This window comes from Salarias fasciatus, chromosome 3, assembly GCF_902148845.1.
Source record: "Salarias fasciatus chromosome 3, fSalaFa1.1, whole genome shotgun sequence".
NCBI lineage: Eukaryota > Metazoa > Chordata > Actinopteri > Blenniiformes > Blenniidae > Salarias > Salarias fasciatus.
Window position 1 is genome coordinate 21,257,692 of NC_043747.1, and position 19,821 is coordinate 21,277,512.

General features: G+C 42.5%; 1 protein-coding gene across 1 annotated transcript; it reads right to left on the bottom strand.

Moving 5' to 3' along the window:
- Positions 1-3,184: 3,184 nt before the first annotated feature.
- On the bottom strand, positions 3,185-19,349 carry LOC115385915 (protein mono-ADP-ribosyltransferase PARP14-like). The gene is made up of 14 exons (XM_030088009.1): positions 19,108-19,349; positions 18,884-19,008; positions 16,119-17,630; positions 15,779-16,015; positions 14,403-14,627; positions 14,275-14,323; positions 14,029-14,175; positions 12,535-12,597; positions 12,268-12,444; positions 12,010-12,192; positions 10,703-11,311; positions 10,340-10,476; positions 8,080-8,260; positions 3,185-4,880 (listed from the first exon to the last, which is right to left on the bottom strand). Exons 1-14 carry the CDS (start codon positions 19,277-19,279, stop codon positions 4,594-4,596), a joined length of 4,104 nt encoding a protein of 1,367 aa, XP_029943869.1. The 5' UTR covers positions 19,280-19,349; the 3' UTR covers positions 3,185-4,593.
- Positions 19,350-19,821: the final 472 nt, after the last annotated feature.

Sequence of the window (19,821 nt, forward strand, 5' to 3'; positions counted from 1 at the left end):
CAATGGTTTCGGTACAGACAGGTATGTTTTGGCCACAGGTTCAGTATCTGTCAATGATATGGAGAGCTGCAGGTTCTCAATACAGCCGATGTCATCATCTGAAGTAGAGAAAGAGCCTGACTCTTCTCTCAACATTTGTTTAACTTTTTCTTTCTCAGGTGAGTTAAGATGACTCAAATCGACTGGGGGATCCCATCCATCACCAGAGGTTTGTTCTTTCCTTACTTCCACATTACTCACTGTTACTGGAGGGGAGGGGCAGGGCCTTCCAAAGATCTCTGATGGGTAGACTGCTTGAACGTGCTGCACTGTCCCAATAACAGTTCTGCCTCTGAGCATTATGTCATGATCTGTTGAGTTTTGCACATCCACCATTATGAATGGTTTTGCCCCTTTTTTCAGTGATACAAGAGTATCGGTGAACTCGAGGCCCTCTGGCCACTGTGGGTCAACATTAGGCTCAAAGATCAGTGTTGTGTCCTCCTGCAAAGGTGCTGTCAAAACACGGCACTCTACTTTTAAAGCTGTGTGTTTGGGGACGAGTACTCGCTCTCTGGTTGTCTTGGCTACATACTCATGGGATCGCCGTTCAGCAGTAACTTGCTTTACAAAAACTTCAGCACGATCCATTCCAAAGCCAGGAAAAGCCGCTTGGACAGTTTTGATAAGCTGTTCTTTATCAGTGGCGTTATTCTGCTGCAGTTCAATATCAACAATCAGTTCAATAACATTTGAGCCAATAATAGGTTGAGCAAGACTGTTACCTTTAATCACCAGAGTGGGAACAACGACCTCTGTTGTGGGAAGTCCGTTTGCAGCTAATTTAAATGTCACTTCTATCCATCCTGAATATGGTAGCTCTTCCCCATTCGCTGCAGTGAGGTTTAATGTGTCATCAGCATCAATGATTTCAAAAATGTCCCTCAATGTTACATGTGGTAAGTGTTCTCTTTTCCAATGTTCACTCACTACAGTCACTTGTGAGCCGGAGTCCCATAAGGCTCTAACATGCTGGTCTTGAATCTGGCAGTCAATAAGATATTTCTTTCCGACAAGTGGAGCAACTTTGACTTGTTTTCTTTGTCGTGTTTTGGCTCTGACTGCATTACTTGTGGTTGTTGAGCACTGATCCTTATGAATTATCCAGTGTTCATGTTGACATGCCTTAGAACAGTATAACACACCTTTACATGCTGCGCATTGTTTTAGTTTCACATTTTTTCCATTTACAGCACAGTGTGCACAAAGTTGGGGCGCTTTTGATGAAGCGGTCACTCCCTGCCCCGCTGGGGTAACCCTTGCTCGTTTAAAGCGCTCCCTCTGACTTGATCTGCTCTTCCCATCCTGCAACCGACTGCAAAGTGTTCACTACTGCCACACCTGAAGCAGTGAATGCAGTTTTCTGTATTTTCCTGCTGGCAAGCATAACATCTCCTTCTGAGGCGTGGAGCAGGTGTGTGAAAAGAGCGTTGGTTGCCAAACCTTTGGTTGAATTGAGGATAGCTGTGTTGGACTCCAGGGGGTGGAGCAATCCAGTGTCTGGGTGGTGGGCCATGATGGGCTGGTGCTCGCTGAGGTGGAGTACAGTCTGGTGCAGCTGCTGCATCTGGATACTGCCGCAGTAGGTAGGAGGGCTGCTGCATGGACTCTTTGATGGAAGACACTTCAGCTTTAAGATCCTTTAAGAGACACATGTTAGCTCTCATCTCCTGCAGTTCAGAAAGAATATCACTTTGATTCTTACTGTGACTTGGCTGACTCTTTTTCTCCTTTTCAGCGGGTGCATGGTCAGACTGAGCGGAGTGGACGGCTACAGGTCGCTGTGGTGTTGTCATTTTTTTCTTGTTTTGTCTCTCACTTTCATAGGCACATGCAGTATTCAGTTTTTCAAACAAGAGTTCATCAGAAACATCAGCTTGCTCCAAATATGGCTGGAGATCCCGCTTGATATTGTCGTTCTGCAAACCAGTCATAACTGAGTGTAGGAACATGTTCTGTACTAACACGCGATCGTATCTCAGGCCTGACTCTGACTCTTGTGAAGCAAATAGAATCTTCTGCCTCAGATCGAGAACACGGATAAGGAAGTTTTGCGGTGTCTCTTTTATGCCCTGAACCTCAGATGACAGCTGCTTGTATAATTCTGTTGCGCTCTTTTCTTGATAATGACAACGGAGCATCCTCCTAAGTGTTGGTAGTGTGAGGTCATTTTTCCCCTCTAAATAACTGCGCAGCTGCATTCCCGGGACAATGGCTCTTATAACAGCATCAACAATCTCAGTCTCAGGAAAACCCTTGAGGAGGCCGTGCTCAATCTGCCGGGCTAAGCTGGAAAATGTGAGGCGATCTTTTTGTCCCGGTTCTCCAATTTGTCCTGCAATTTTGAATTCTTTGTGCCAGGGGGGTGGGACCTGACCTGCACCTAAGGCTGGCGATCTGTGGATGACTGTGGTGACATGAGCCTTATGTTCACTTCCTGTGTGAGTGCTTCCTGCAGAAGGTGGTGTTTGTAACTGAGGGGAGCTGCTTTCTTGTGGTTTAATGACCTGTGCCATGTCCTCTCCATTTTTGTCTTCATTTTGGGGTGTTTGAGGTTCAGTTGAGTGGTCAGCCATGGTTATCTCAGCTATTTTGTCCTTAAAGAAGAGGAGCTCTGACAGTCCCATATCCTCAAGTTCTTGCAACTCTTCCCTTTGTAGATGGCTACTTATCATGGTGATTAATGATGCTTTGCTCTTTCCTGTCACATGCTCAAAATCCAATCCGGCAATATTGAGGAAATTACATAATCTCTTTAGATGTTCTGCTGATAGTGTACACAAAAGTCCAAGTATGTCCATCTGTACTGTCTCGACCTCAGTTGATTCCATTGTCCTTGCAGCAAAAACTCAGTGCCAGTCTCAGTAGTAGTTTGTATGCTAAACGTTGGCAATAGCGCTCCTGGTACTTTAAGTTCACCTCAGATTGCTGATGCTCTTTGTCTTTCACACTTAAACACCACCGTACTTGCCACTGGATGCTGCCTGCCTGGGTAAGTTGAAGGGGACTGGATGAGAGTTGGGGACGTCTGTTGCTGGCAGAAGTCAGACCCTGTCTCACCAGATCCCAGCGGTGCCTCCAAGAAAATGTTACACCCCTGTGAAGGGGAATAATAAAGTGAACACAAAGACACGCTGTTTCCTCAGTCACATCCCCTGTATTAATGAATTCCTCAAAATTAAACATTGCCAGAAAAATAACATTGTACTGTTAACAGAAAATATCATTTATAAACACATGAAACACATTTCCCCATCAATCACATATTATTCAAATGCTCAACATTGCACAGTAAAACTACAAATATGGCTCAGAAATAATGCTATTTACGCCACCATGCAGTCGAAAGGAACAACAATGAGTGTCACATCCACTTACATTTAACTCTTCCTTCACTCTTAAAGTCACTACAGACATCAGTGTTTTACTCCACATGTCTTTCTTAACAAACAGAAAACACATATGATCTGACAAATGCATCATCATTATCATTTCTCACCTGTGAAGGGGAATAATAAAGTGAACACAAAGACACGCTGTTTCCTCAGTCACATCCCGTGTATTAATGGATGGACGGAAGCAGCGCGTTTCCCTCCACAGGGCTCAGGCATGAGTAATCAAAACCTGATCATAAACAATTCTCAAAGAAATAAGCTTGTAGGAGCAAAAACACTGCAGAAAACATTGTCAAGTAAGACCCAAATACATATTTCAAAACAATATCAGAAATTAATTGTTTAACACACAGATTAACCATCTTTGGCTCAACACTGGGTGTCTGCCTGGGAGACCAAAGCAATGGATAACAGATAATTTGATCAACTACTATGAATTTCACTTTAGATCTTTTTTTAACCTTTCATGAATTGTTATTTTTAACCAAATACTTTCATGAATTAAAACATTCTGTCCCTTAGTATTTTAACATATTCACAGCATTTTAACAGAACTCATATTACATTACACAAATTCACATTTGTTTTTAACAGCATTTTAACATAACTTATAACACCATTACAAGTGCAGCTGGTATCCATGGCAACACACACACCTGCTGACTCTGTCATGGCTGATCTCAGCTCAGAGCTCACTGTGAATTCTGAGGTGTTATGCAAACACACTGATCACTGTCAGCAGCAGCTGGCAGACACAAAGTCAAATTTCCTCCGGAATTTTCTAGTTCACTTTTACTTTTTGTTTTTATGTATTTTTATTTTAAACCCTTTGACTATTTTTCTTTTATTATTTATACTAATAAGGAATATTTGTCCTAATTTGTGCTCATTTAATTTTCTGATTACAGTTGAAAAAGGCAGTTTATTTGAAAGATTGTTGCAATTTTATTGATTCATTTGTTTGTCAAGGCGATGAGCATCACACCACGTTGATTGTGACTATAGACAGTAAATAATACACAGACAATAATTCTTCTTTAAAGTATGGCTTCGGTAGGCACACTTTCTAACTAAACTACAAGAACTACCTGCAAATGATACCCTGAGATTATGTTACAATGTGGCCCTACAGAGGGACACCAGCTGTTTTATTTCCCCCTCATTTGAAGGTGATGAGATAGTCTGGGTAAGACTGATTGTCGTGAAACACAATGTACATCTGGGGATTGTCCACTTTATCCACCACGCTGTCGAAGCGGTCATGGGGCCGCTGGCTGTCTCGAGGAGGAGGGACGTTCATGCTGCTGTTGCCCTGAGTGTAGATGCCGGTCAGCACTCGAGCCACGAACATGACCTGAGAGTTGTCAGCAGCTGGCTTGGAGTAGCGCGGATTCGCTGAGTAAGATGCATTGACGGCAAAGTAAACACCAGCACCATATGCAGTTCCTGAGGATGAGATGAACAGGGGATTAGAAATACTTAGCCTACATTTTCAGAGAGGGAAGGGGAGAAGTAGTAGTCATCGTAGGGTGTGCGATATGACGATATTAGATCATTAAGGATTATAATGTCGGGACGATCTCATAAATCAGAAAGATCATTAAATCGTCTATAGGGCACATTCTTTTTTCGCCTATAGCTATATATAATATTTTTGGAGTGATGATATTACCTGAAAGCTTCAGATAAAAACATTACCTAAATGTTCCCTCTAGTGCAGTTATCCACATACATAATAGATGTATGCGGAGCAATGTTGACAATGATTTAAAAAAACAAAACTGCAGCCACAGCCGGTGTTGCATTCAATTTGACTCGGGGACACGATGGCAGCTAACAACGAGCGGGGCACTGTGAGGCAGCTTTTCTCACAAACTGTGGAAATACTATTGGGTGGAGGCTGTGGGAGCTGGTTTACAACAGCAGTATGGGATCTACGAGAGACCAGCTGCCATGGAAACACCCTAACAAGCTGGAGGGAGAGACGCTGAAGCTAGCACCAATGCTAACGCTAGCTAGCAGCTAGCGGTTCACAAGCTAGCATGAGGGATTTTATATACAACATGTCAAAGAAATGTGACAAGAAACTTAGTGAACATATCATCAAGGTAATAGCTTAAACGGTGGCCCTTTTGTCTAATAACTAGTGGAATGTCTTTGATTTAATGGGATTATGAGGTAGTGTATTTCAATGGAGACAGAGCCCTCTAGTGGTCATATAGTGCAACTGCAAGTGAAAAAGATAAATCTATGAAGTCACGTGTAATCGATTCCACGTTGGTGAGAAGTCCCGGTTACACTTGTACAAAAAATTGTAAATGTTGACACCCCAAGAAAGAAGTAACTGAAGCAGTTACTTATTACCTTGCTAAAGACATGGTTCCCATTATAACTGTGCTAAAAAGCTATTTCGTGTGTTAAGTTTTTTGTGTTACAAAAGTGTACGTTATTGTTGTTCATTACCTTGTACCTTAATTTTTTAAGGAGATAAAAGCTTTGATCCCTGAACAAAAAAATTTTCTCAAGTATTATTCACTCAGGTTATAGACATTAAAGTTAAATCGTTTTTGTTCTAAATTGTTGCCCTTTAAAGGATAAGTATGGTTTAAACAGCTTTCACGTTGTTTATAGAATGAAGTAGCACAATATACTCACCCAGAAGGCTTTTCTGATCTGAACAGTGCTTTGGGAGAAATTTAGGTCCAAAATCGAGTGGTGGACATCCATACTGTTAGCAGACAGGGCATGGGTAAAACGGCTTTAATCGTCCAAAAACCCATTAGTTTCACCAATATTTTATCACGGTCCGCTCACACCTCTCCTCCACGACAGCCCGGTGTTGCAAGATAGGTCATGTATGCAGATGTGTGTTCAGTAAGAAGTGCACGCTTGTCTAGCTATCTATGTCTAGATATCTATGTCTAGGTAAGCCGGAGCTACAGAAGCCGCATTGTTGTTGTGTGTGTTTGACTGCCAATGCTAACGCATGCTTCTGATACCTGCTCTCGGGAATAAACATCCTCACGCTACCAAACGCCTCTGGACATCATTCGAATATATTACAAGATACATGTTGTGGTTTTGCTGACCTCTGAACTGAAAGCTTTGTTTACGGCTGTCGCCCTCATGTGCAGTACGGCTCTTTATTTCAGGGGCTACCAGAGGCTACCCAACAACTTTCTTCTTCCAGTTTAGTGCAAAATGGACGAATATCTGTCGTGGAGGATTGGCGTGAGCGGACCCTGATGAAATATTGGTGAAACTAATGAGTTTTTGGATGATTAAAGCTGTTTTAGGAGTGCCGTTACCGATGGCCCGTCTGCTAGCCGTTTACGGATGTCCACCGCTTGATTTTGGATCTAAATTTCTCCTGAAGCACTGTTCGGATCAGAAAAGCATTCGGGGTGAGTATATTGTTCTACTTCGTTCTATAAACAATGTGAAAGCTGTTTAAACTGTACTTATCCTTTCAGTGGTAACCAGCTACTTGTGCATTTTTATTGACCCTATTTGCTGTGTTTAGTTTCTGTGTTACAAAAGTGCACTCTATTGTTGTTCATTACTTTTTACATTTGTGTTCATTGCACATTTTGATTAGAAAAAAAACTGTACTATTTAATTTAAAACCAATTTGTTTCTTTTCTATTTCTTTGGATGAAATTGTCATATTTTTTTTTTCTTCTAGGGTTTTACATGTTTAAATACATTTTATACGTTTTGTAAATTTAACATTGGGGGAAAATGGTCAAACTTGCAAATTAGTCTAGAAAAATCAATATAAAAAAAGAATTGTGATAAAATCGTGATAGTGATTTTGATCTTAAAGTATCGTGATAATTTATTTTTGCCATATCGCCCACCAGAGGAATTCCACATCTTCCGTGTCTGCTCCGTTCCGCCCCGCTGCACTCCGTATTCTCAAAACCCACAGCGCACGCATTGCTCCGGATTGCTCCACTGCGCCTTTGTTCCGCCCGGCCGGAGAAGCAGAGAAGCGCATGTGCAATTCAGGCCATTCAGAATAAAATGCATACATGGTCCTGAATATGTATTTTGTATAAAACACGAAATTTATGGACAATAGTCTGCAAATGGGCCATATATGCAGCTGTGTAAACATTAAGAAACGGTTGACTATAGCTTGATACAGCCAAAATAGAAGTTTGTCATATAAAACTTGAAAGTGTGTTTTAGTTTTTGTTTGAACCGCTTTTTAAAGTGTATATTTGAATCAGTATGGTATGTCTGTTCGTGATATATCTGAAAATTAATGTGAGGACAAATAAAACGTCTTTAAACAGTTTTAAGTTTTTAATAAAGACAAAATGATTTTATTTTGTATAAAGCCGGAGGTTGTTGGAGTTCTCTTTCCTGTTTGGTGCGATCTGAACTATGGAAATTTGTGCGTGCGGATCTGGTCGGACCGGACCGGAGAGAAACATCGACCTTGGCTCTATTTTTGGACTGACGGAGCGGACCCAGATGGAGCCGAACGTGGCGGAAGGGTGGCTGTGAAACAGCTACTGTCATTGAAATAGCCACGTATTTTCTGCGGGGGTCGGAGCAGAGCGGAGTGGACCGGAGCGGACACAGAAGATGTGGAATTTGGGGGTAAGTCATCGCAGTATTCTCTTTGGATCTTTACCATTTTGTCCATAGAAACGACGATTAAAGCCAGTTTTCGTGATGGAGTCGCAGCTGTCCTTGGTGGTCCCGTGATACAGAAGTTTTTCCCTCGCTCCCCCCTCCTGCTTGTTCTTCTCTGAAATGTGCTTCTTCTGGACTTCGTAGGCGCGACGCAGATGGATGTTCTGCAAACGCTCAATCTAGAAACAAAAACAAAAGATCATGAGTCATTAAGTATTAGTATAGTCTATTATAGTCTTAACTCCTTCTGTTCCTTTGTGAAACTTATGCATCGTAACAATTAAATTCAAGGCTGCTCTTGAGCAGGGACCTCAATTATTATATGACACAAGTCTGATCAGTCATTCAGTAAACTGTAGTGGGAAGACAAAGCTTTTAGGAGAAGAAAATGCAGACACCATTCATTTTCACTGGAAATGTTGTGTATACGGGGCCTGAGGAAGCTTTTCAGTAAGTAAAGTATTTTCTCCTTCATTTATTTTTTTTAAAATAAATGAAGGAGAAAAAACACAACCTTTCAATAACTTCTTTGCACATTTAGTTCCAAGAATATTTCTTCAAGGATTTAAAAAGGTTCCTCTGGCTGTCATTGAACATGTTTCCAAACCAGCCTGAAAAATGTGAAGTCATGTAAATGAGGCTATATATTATAAACAGGCCGAACTTCTTGTGTTACTGATCGAGTTTTACTGCCTTAAATGGGCTCATTGAGATCAAACTGTAAAAGAGGCAACAAATACCAAGCAGCCCTCTATGAGATGAATATGTAAAAGAGTAGAATCAATTGAGATTATGATCAACTATGCAGCAAAATTAAAATAAGAAAAGCAGGTTATTGATATTAGATTTTATGAGTCAGTATAGAGCCTGAAGAGAGATGAGGTGGATGATTGAGGTTGATTTTTACTGATTAGAAAAACTGAAGAATAAGTCTTTTTATCCCTTTAATTTCACTTAGGTAGAGTGAAGCATCTCTTATCTCTTTAATGAATTCACACATATTTAAGCTATTTGACGTTTATTGTAAATCTCCCCAATAAGTAAAGTAATATTTTTTCCATCTTTTCACTAAACTGCCACTCAGACAGTTTGAAGCCCCCCAGGAGACGCCTGCCTCCCTTTCTGGAAAACCTCTGCTATTAATTCATTTATTGTGACTCAAGTATTTTCAATTGACATAGTTTTTGTTTTTAAATCTATCATGTTTTTAAATCTATCAACTGGTGTACACGCCTGGATTCCTTAAAGGGCAACTCCGGTTTTTTGACACCTGGACCTTATTTCTAGGTGTGTGCATGCTCATATACTCACTCAGACAAACATCGTGCAGCTCGGAGTCCTTCAGAAGTTATTTAGATCCAACCGATTTAGCGGGGGCCACGGCAGGGGAGCTTCAGTGCGGGACATAATCTCTACAAAATCGCTCATTTCGGCTATATTTTTTCATCCATCGCCAGTGTTATCATCAAGTCAGCTTGTCTACCGTCTTCAGGTGAGTCAGCTGACGGTTTTCGCTAACTTAGCCACAATTAGCTCGGATGAGAACGTTGGAGCTCCTCTTCCCAGCAGAGAAGCACTTTGAGTCAGCCTCAGCTGTCACGGCGCCCGGGCGTCTGACTTCCAGGGGCCGATTAGGTCAACGGCCCAGAGCTGCCCCATGGAGGCTGATGGGAGAGCTCCGGATCTCTGCTCCCGGGCGGAGACGCGCTCCGTGCCGGCCGCGGAGCACGCGGGGACCTGCCGCATAACCACGGAGGCGGAGAGGAGCTCCGCGACATTCCCATCTGAGCTAATTGTGGCCAAGTTAGAGCAGAGGTTTGAGCATCCAACCCCGCGGCGCTCCTGGAAGTCTCTCCTCACCGATAGTCTCTTTAGGTCTCCAAGCCGGGCGAGGAGCGCTGTGCTGTGAGTGATTTTGCAGAGATTATGTTCCGCGCTGAACCTCCTCTGCCGTGGCCCCCGCTAAGTCAGTTGGATCTAAATAACTTCTGAAGGACTCCGAGCTGCACGATGTTTGTCTGAGTGAGTATATGAGCACGCACACACCTAGAAATAAGGTCCAGGTGTCAAAAAACCGGAGTTGCCCTGTAAAGATGAAATTAATCCAGGGTAATTTTTGTTTTTTTGGTTGAGTATATTTCTCATGAATAATTGATATTACAAGCCTACAAGTGACTGAACTCAACAGCTTGCCGCTGAATTTAAAATTTTTTACTTTTTTCAAAAAGGTATAGATGTCTCCATTGGGAACCACCTACTTTCATGACAGTCTTGCTCTCAATTTTTCTGAAGGCACTCTTCAAAGCTCGGTACTCTGCAGAGGAAGGCGGCACTGCCACCACCTTCACGTTCTCCCCGGGGGCCATGCTGTCCCAGTACAGAGGCATGGTGAAGTCTGAAAGACATTGAGACCAGGAACAAAATAGAACGGTAAACTGAGAATCTTCACAGGATGGTACTGCAAAGAGTGAATAAATAATATATAAATAAATAATATTTTTCAGAATTCAATTCATTCATTCTGTATTTTTTCAACCTGAAATTTTTCAACAGAGGGAACTGCTATGCTGAATCTGTCCACTAGGGTTCACTGTTGTGACTTCTAACATCCATCTTCTTACCTGGCAGGTTCTCCAGTCGTTTGAGCTTCCTGGGCTCTGCGACCATGAGGTTTGTGGCCTCCATGCTGTTTAGATCTACCATCCATGTGACTCCATGTGCATCCACTATTCCCCTTGCAATGTCTTGTTTTTCCAAACTGTAATTTGCAGTTTTGGGAAGTCTCTCCCAGAGACCATTGTGGCTCATGATGCACCAAACCACACGGGTGTACAGTTCCTCTTCCTCCTTGATTCTCACCTCTCTCCTGAGGTTACCGTGGAGAATTGCATTGAATGTAATCACCGCCTGGGTGACGCCATCTTTTAGGCCGCTCACAGATAAGTTACCTGACTGGTCATGTTTTATGTACAGTCCCTGAGTGTTGATCAGCTGCATCAGCTCTGTCACGTCGTCCTGCACGAGACTGTCCAGCTCCTCTTTTCTGAAGGTGTGAGTGGAGCACTGGTTCTGATACAGATCTTTCAGCTTCGCCATGGCGTCCTCAACGCTCTTCCTGCTGAGACCCAGGAACAGAAAGGCAGACTGACTTGCAGGACTGTTGCTGAGGATGCTGAGGTCTGCGCTCGCTGACAGCCGAGGCTGTTGTTGCTGTGCTTCAGGCAGGGCACCTGAAAATGGGCAAAAAAAATCAAGTCATTGAAAAAAAAAAATGCTTTCATATGAATAAAATTCAAACCAGGGCACTCAAACAAGGCATCAACCAGGGCATCGTGGGCCTCAAAAGGCTCCAATCTGTTCCACCAAACCACCGTGCAAACTGTAAAAATTTCAAAGAATATGTGGATTCTTAATAAACAAATTTCTTAAGCGTAGAGGACACAACACAATGCTAAGTCCCGCAGTGAGACATTGGTCAGTCTACCTTGTTGCTAACAAATGAGCATTGGCCTTACAACCATGACTTTGTAAAAACATACAAAATGCAACAGCTGCAGGAGAAGTTTCTTTGGGGGTATCATTATATTTATATTATATTCTGCACCAGAAGGTTTCATTAAACAGGCTTTATGTTGAGGTTTTTGTCATTTTCAGTTGAAATTACTTGGTTTAAATTTCAAGACTCTATTTAACCGTTCGGCCCAGTCAAGATGAAATTGGGCTGAATGTGGCCTAAAACGTATCTGCACCCTCTGACTGAAACAGGCATCCATCCATCCATCCATTATCTAACCCACTTGGTCCTTCTCAGGGTCACGGGGGACTGGAGCCAATCCCAGCTGCTATGGGCGAGGGCAGGGTAAATCCTGGACAGGCTGAAACAGGCAGCTTTCTCAGTAATCACAGAAAAGACGAAGTTGTACGTCACCTGTACAGTACGCAGCAGAGGAAAACATCTGCATGGCTTCCTCCTGAAATGCCAGGAACACATCCATCTTGTACAGGATGATGCGGATATCGCGCAGGGTGTGAAGGTTGGTGGAAGTCGTGGCGTTCTTGATCCCTCGCAGGATTGCTCCTGCCACGAGTCCAGGCTGCAGCCCGCCGGTTCCTGCACAACAAACCAAACCAGGGCAGTTGAAAGTGATTCCTGTAACCATCAATCTTCCATTTTCCATGAACCCACCAGCACAGATTGCAGGGATTGCTACAGATTTGTAGTGGTTTGTTTCGCAGCTTTTGATGATCAGTTGACTGAGCTTTTCAATATGGCTGGTGGACTTCTGTCCACACACGTGTAAAATGGCTCTGCAGGGGAACCGTCCCGGCTTAGTGGAAACCATGCTTTCTGAGTTTCTTCTCGCTACAAAAAAAATAAATGTAATCAGATTTAGTCAGAAGCTATTGAATATAACTCAATTAAAAGTAGCAACAGCCTTTTTCTGTTTTTTACCTGCTTTCAGTTCTTCCTGTACCTCTGGTCCAGCGACAGCAAAGATAGACTTGCACACACCATCTGCAAAATGAAAAATATATAAATACATTAAACAAAACAATGTTTCTAATTTCCCAAAGTTCCAATTAAATAACAATATGATTATTTCTTTGTGTGCAGCGATATTATTATTCACTACTGTTTAGGGATGTGCGAGTACCGATACCAGGTATCGGTATCGGGCCGATACTGGCCTTATTTCAAGGTATCGGGTACTCGTGAAGGCTACCGATACCAGCCGCCGATACTCACGGCAAGAAAACCCCACGTGTAGTAAGCCCTCCTCACCAGCAGTTGGCGGTAGTGCAACCGAATGGGATGCAAGCTGCCGACAAACATGAAAGAGGAAGAAGCTCCTCTGGAGCGCTGACAGGCGCAGGGCTACACTGCAGCGGGCTGACTTCTCTATGAGTCTCATCCAGAGCTGAGACAACAGGATGAATCCAGAACGGCTGCTCGTCTCACCAGAACCGCCGGTGTGGACATTCTGTTATATAAGTGAAAACGAGCCGAGCTTTGCAGAATGCTAACTCTGCAATGCTAAAATTGCTAAAGGAGGTGCGCGATGTTGTTCATTTACCACTAGTAATTTGTTTAAACGTCTCAGGGCGAAGCTTGTGGACGAGAGTCTGACGCTGTTGTGCTGGAAAAAAAGAAAACTCCGGCAGCAACTCGACGGCAAACTCTGCAGAAGACCGAGAAACTGAAGAGCAGAGATCCGAGAGCAGCACAAATAACACGAGCAACTCTTTAAACTCAGGGGGTTTTCTATCTTTGACTTTAGTTCATAAAAAAATCATTCAAATTAGTACATTTAAAAACCTTAGTTTATGTAAAGTGTAAAACTCTGAGAAATTGTTTTATCTTGCACTTAATTTCATTTAAATAAGTGCAAACTCAGTTGCTTGTTTTATTTTTCAGACTATTATTTTGGACTTAAACATAGTGGCTGGGCTGCCTTTTTATTGGAAATAAAATTCATTTTCAAAAATAATCTCATTGCATTATTTTAAATTTTATGTGTATAAAGTATCGGTATGCAAGTATCGGTATCGGTGAGTACTGAAGATGAAGTACTCGTACTTGGTATCGGTCTGAAAAAAAGTGGTATCGCACATCCCTACTACTGTTGAATAATCACATGACTTCATATTTTGTTTCCCAGTTATTGATACATGTATTTAAAAAAGTAAACCCCCCTGTTGGTGTAATTATTAATCACTTAAAAAGTCACAAAATAAAGAAAATTAACACATTTTTTAGAGCTTTGAAGGCAAATACTTCAAGGCCCCTGCAATGATGATTTCCATCACTTTCCCACAAGGTTGGAGGGACAAGCTTTCCCACAACACAAGGTTGGTGGGAAAGTGAATTCTTGAATTTAGGAGGTAAAATTGAAAAGTCACCAGCAAAATGAAGTTCCTTTCAGTTTCTCGATCAAAATTCATTTACCGGGGTCAAAATTTGTGAAGTCTGTTGTGTTCACCACAAGATCTGTCGTCTCGTCAGTTATGTCCCCAAAAACCATCTGCAGTTTAACTCCGCCTCCCAACTTGATGGTAATTTCATCCAGGTCACTGGTGAGGGATCTGAAGATCTCTGGAGGGAAGGATCACGTTTCAGATTAGAGTTTTTTTTTATCAGCAGGTCAGAATATCATGTCATGAAGCCCTGACTGAACTGGTTTTTCTGGAATACCTTCCCCTCCTTGGCTCATGCTCAGGTGTTGGTAGAGGTCACGGTAGAGCTGTGACAGAAACAGAAGCAATCAAACATCAAGCAGTGCATCTCACATGCGATGCAGAAATTGTGTTCGATATATTCACCTCGTCTGAGTCAGGATCACCGGGTTTGATGATGATGTGGATGGTGGAGAGCGAACTGGACGATGCAGATGATCCAAACCCACAAACAGCATCAGTGAGCACTTGAACGGCTTCACTGGGAGGATATTTTAGCAATTTTCCAGGCCCGATAACAGGAAAAGCTAATGAACACAAGCCCTGCTGAGTACATAGATCCAAGCACTGTCTGAGTCCTTTACCAAGAGCCTGCAGAGCACAAAAACAAAATACAATTTTCTTTCATTTTCATTGTAAGAATATACATGAAGAAATGTGAAGATATTCGGTACTGGTATGTAGATTAAATGAAATATCCGAAAGATACAAGGTCATTAATGAAATGTAATGGAATTAAAATAAAGAGATACTGGTATATAGATGAAATGAATTATCGTAAAGTTGTGAAACAAGGTCATGAAAGAAATGTAATAGAATGCTTTTCTCCTTCACAAACTTTAACTGTTTTATTAAAGCTGGGGTAGACGATGTTGTCCAAAAGCAATTTTTGTCATACTGAGTGAACTGCTCCTTGCCCCTTGGGAGAAGTCAATACATTGTGTGGACGGATAAAGGTGCGGAAAAAATCTGACCACTGTAGCGGCCACAGGAGTGTAAAAACTCCGACCAATCGAAAGGCGCGGACCAATCAAATCCCTTCGCCGTTCTACCAGCCCCCTGCGCATACATTTCAATGGGGTGCACTGGCCCTGGTTCAGTGCGCGCGTGCATTGCCAAGGCGCTCGTTGCTCGCGTGAAAAATAGAATGAAGCGGAGCGGGCGCGCTGCGCTCCTTGTGTGCGGGCAGTCAGAAGGTTAATAACATTGGAGGCAATCACAAACTCCGTGCGCGTGGCACTTCCGCGTCCAATGCGTTCGCTCCCAAAGGGAGCTCCTCCAATGGGGTGGGAGCTGGGCGGAGCCTTGGGGAGATGCTACATTCGTGCCACATGCCAGTTTTCCAAGATCGTCGACCCCAGCTTTAATCAACACCAAATGTTTTCAATTACTTGTGAATGCAGGAACATTTGGGTTTTATTGACCATTTTATTACGAAAATGCAACAAGATGAATGTTCATGAGGAAAAACTTGTTTTTCAAAACAAAACTATGATTATTTTTGCCTTTTGACAAGTTTAGATGTTATTCAAAAAGCTTCAGTTGGGTTTAAAATGGATACATTTCAATGCCAAACCTTTCCGATTTGAGCATCACTTGCTGGTTCTCTCGACACTGATTGTTGAGGTCATCATTAGAGTAATCAACTTGAAAACTCTATGGTCAACTTTACAAGCTTGCCTCCAATAAGCAGACCTTCAAATTCAATAAATATATTTTCTTTTCCAGTTCTCTTACTTTACCTGGACACTCGCCCCTCTGGCTCCATCCCAAGGTAAACACTCAATGAAGAAGATCTTTGAGCAGCCCAGCGATGGAGGACCGTCAACCTGCAAAATGTCTCCAGGAGCGAAGCTGCGGTTCAACGCCAGAGAGTCGAAGTTTGATTTCAGTGCGTTCCCAGCTTTCTTCAGAAGGCATTCACCAATCTGTGTGGAAGTCAGCTGTTTGTTGACCATGGGGACGACCAGAACATTCACCTTTGAGGCAGGCAGTGAAACACAGTCAAATCAGTTAATGTACTGTTCTGTTTTTTGTGTTACTTGAGGACATACTGATGAAAAATAATGGAAATGGTCAAACCTGCTCATCTTCCAAAGAACCAAGCTTGATGGCAACGTTGGCTTTCTTGATGGGAGAACTCACATTGTGAGTGGAAACTGGAAGTCTTGAGAGGAGAGTCATGTGGCTTTGGGAGCTTCTTTGTTTGCTTTTTACATCTGAAGGGGATGCACATTGCTGCTCCCTGATAATAATCCTGAAGGAGTGCTCTACCAGCTCCTTGCTGTCTTTACCAGTTGTCTGATAGTATCGCTGAGCTCCTGAGTCTTCCAGAACCAACGTGTGTGACGTCAGAGAAGCCAAAGCTGAAAGTAAAGCCTGCTTGGCTTCTTGAACTTTGCAATGAGGACCAGACAGGATCACACAAGGATTTGGTAAACGAGAGACTTTAAAAGTCACGTTGGGTGACTTGATACCGGTCAGGTCTAAGATTTTATCGAAACAATCAGCGAATTCAGGATTCGACAGGTTCACTGTGTCCTGACTCATAACTTCATTCAGCTGATAGTCTTGAATAATGTCTTTAAACTGAAGCACATTTGCACTGTAGCCCACAAGTTGTACTTTGTTGGCTCCATTGATTCCCGGGATGAAGCTGACCTCCACTCTGAGCTCGTCACAGTTTGCTTTCCTCTGGGCTTGATTCAGGATGTCTTTCAGTTTGTCCAGATGTGGAGAAACTGCTGCAGGTCCCTGCAGCTGGATGGTGGACACATTCAGATCTTTCACCAGCGCTGCCTGGACCTCGTCCAAAGCATCAGTGGACAGGCTGGACAGAACCAGGTCCAGCCTCATCTCTATAGAGACAGGATTTCTAAAGCTCTGCTGGAAGCCAGCTTGGTATTTGGAAATGGCGCCACTGAAATTGATAAAGTTCAGTAAAGGTGTTGGGAACTGAAGCTTCCTTTCCTTGATTTGGCCAATGAGTTCATCGAGCTTTGTGGCTCCAGACTGCACCTCATCTTCCAGGCCTTCCAGGATGATGATGCCTTTACCTCTGCTGTACTGAACATCTGGATAGTGTGCACGCAATTCACGGCAGAACTCTTGCTCTATCAGTTTTAGCTGATTCTCTGTAATTGGCTTTTCCTTTCGGCTCAGCAGACTCTTTGTCAGGATTGCGACCCTTTTTTTCACTGCCTCTGCTTTCCCCACAATCACAGGATATCCACTGTTTGTGTACACCTTGATGTCTTCATTCACAAAGGACAGATCCTGCAGTAACACCTGAACGTGTTTTGCCTCCAGTACATGATGGCAGACGTAATTCTCGGTGATGTTGATGATGACCTGGTCCACCTGCTGCTCCCATTTCTCTGCAACACCTCCGAAGGCTCCTCCAGGGCCTTTATCCACATCTCCCCTCACCACAGCCTTCTCTTCATCACACTTTAATTCCATCTCACAGTCGATTAAGGAGAGTTCTTTTTGGAAATATGTGAAAGCTTTGGGATTGTCTCTCATATAGTACAGGAGGAAAACATCCAAATAGTAAATCTTCTCAAGGCTTTTCGTGTTTGTTTTTGTGAAAGTCTGAGGAAGAAAAACACCCAACAGATATATGATTATTCAGTGTTCATGTCGATGTTATCGACATGTTGTGACAGCGGATAATCATACATTTCTATCCTATCCTATCCTATACTCCACTCATTTTTTTTATGTCTGGGTTAAGCCACAAAATATGAAACAACTGTGTTTGCTCTTTTTAAATAATAGACAACAGAAACTGCACTAACGACCCAGATCAAATGTTTACATTCCCTTGAGATTTTGGCCTGATAACATGCAGACAAGTTGAGATAAATGAGTTTGAATGGCTGCCAAAGGTAACCAGCCACACCTGTCTGCTCAATGTGTGTATAAAGGTACAGGGAGTTTCTGGGCTCCTGACTGACCCTTGCACTGATATCTCTGGATTCTGAGTCATGGGGAAAGCAAAACATCTGTGGGAAAAGGTAACTGAACTGTATAAAACAGGAAAGGGATGTAAGAAGATATCCAAGTATTAAAAACTGGGGTATGTAAACTTTCGATCATGGTCATTTGTGTAGTTTCTGTTGTCATGATATAAAAACAGTAAACACTGTAAATGATCAAAACTAAATAACCCTGTAAATACTGACGCACATCTTGAATAAAAGTATTAATTCACAGATCATTAGTTGGTGTCATTTATTGTTTGTCCTGCCCTGATACAAACGTTGTATACCTATGACTCATGTGGGTCGGTTGTGGAAAACTTCCCAGTGCGGTAAATCAAACGCACCCGTCCCCATGGCAACCGCTGTGTTCAGGAAGAAGACGCGCATGCGCACTCACGTCCTGCTGAGCTCTAAAGCCGTTCTGTGCCGTTAACATTTCGGGGGAAAAAAATAACGCTCAGCACAACTGCTTGCCCTCCTCCTGATTTTAATTGGGACATTTTGCAACGAACGTAAATATATGAAACGCGTGGCTCACGTTTGGAAGGCTGCAGGAGGAGGAGGAGGAGACCGGGCTCTCCCCGAGGGGAGGAGGAGGTAAGCAGGGAGGAGGGGGGAGCTGCCCTGCCGAGCCGAAACACCGTGCGGACACTTCAACGCGATTTGGAAAGAGTTAAAATAAAATTTCAAAGTACTTTTCAAGACTGTGTAATGACAGCGGGTCTATTTTAAGACCTCGAGAAAAGTAGCGTCACTGAATGATTTAGTAGTATCGGAACGGACAGGTGTGTTTATTACTGAGAGCTGATAAAAGAGTTTCGTGGAAAGACCCGAGGGTTGATAAAAGTCACTGAAACTGACCTGTGTCTGACTGGTCTTTGGTTGATCCGGTGTTTCTGTTGGATTGATCCGACTCACAGTCAGTCGAATTTCTCCATCAGGAAGAGAGATGGTGTGAAACTGTCTCTGCAAAACCCTTTCCTGGTCTGTCAACAGCAAATGTCACAATCAGACTTCTCAAAGATGCTCAAAATGTGAAATATTATTTAATACTGAGCTTATTGAAACCAGTGCAGAGAGCTTACCTTCTTTGTCCTTGAAACGGATTACATATCTGTTTCCTGGAAGTTTCTGTATCACTCCACATTCACCTCCTCCACACTCTCTTCTTATCTGAAAGTATCTTGTCACCTTCTCCTTTTCCTTGTTAGTCATGTCTCTTGCTTCAAAAAACAATGGATGTTTGTATACTTCCATTTTGCCCTGGTAAAAAAAACCTTCTTGAAAAAACTTCTTCTCAGCTCATGAGCCTGTTTGCCACTGAACTGACAGGATGTCTCCTTTTACTTTCATTTTCAATAAGTACCTCCTTCTCATTACCTAAACACACAGACAGATGCATACTGCAGTTTATAGTCCCTTTGAGGTGGTATTTTCCTCTTTTATCCATTCAGGTACATTGAAATGTCCTCTGAAAACACTTGACAATAATGTAATTAAAGTTGCACCACAGCAACAATTATTTCACCAATTTATTATCAAAGCAGATACTGGGGCTTCGAACAATTTAAAATGTAGGTTAAAAAGTAAAAACAAAAAACAATGAAAAATTGCCGAATTCTATTTTACCTGGGTTTAAAAAACTATCAAGGAAAAACTTCTTCACAAGAACCTTTTTAAGTGCTTCAAGAAACATTCTTGGAATAAAATGTGTAAAGAAGTTATTGTAAGGTTGTGTTTTTTCTCTCCTTCATTTATTTAAAAAAGAAAGCTTCCTCTGGCCTAACAACATTTCCATC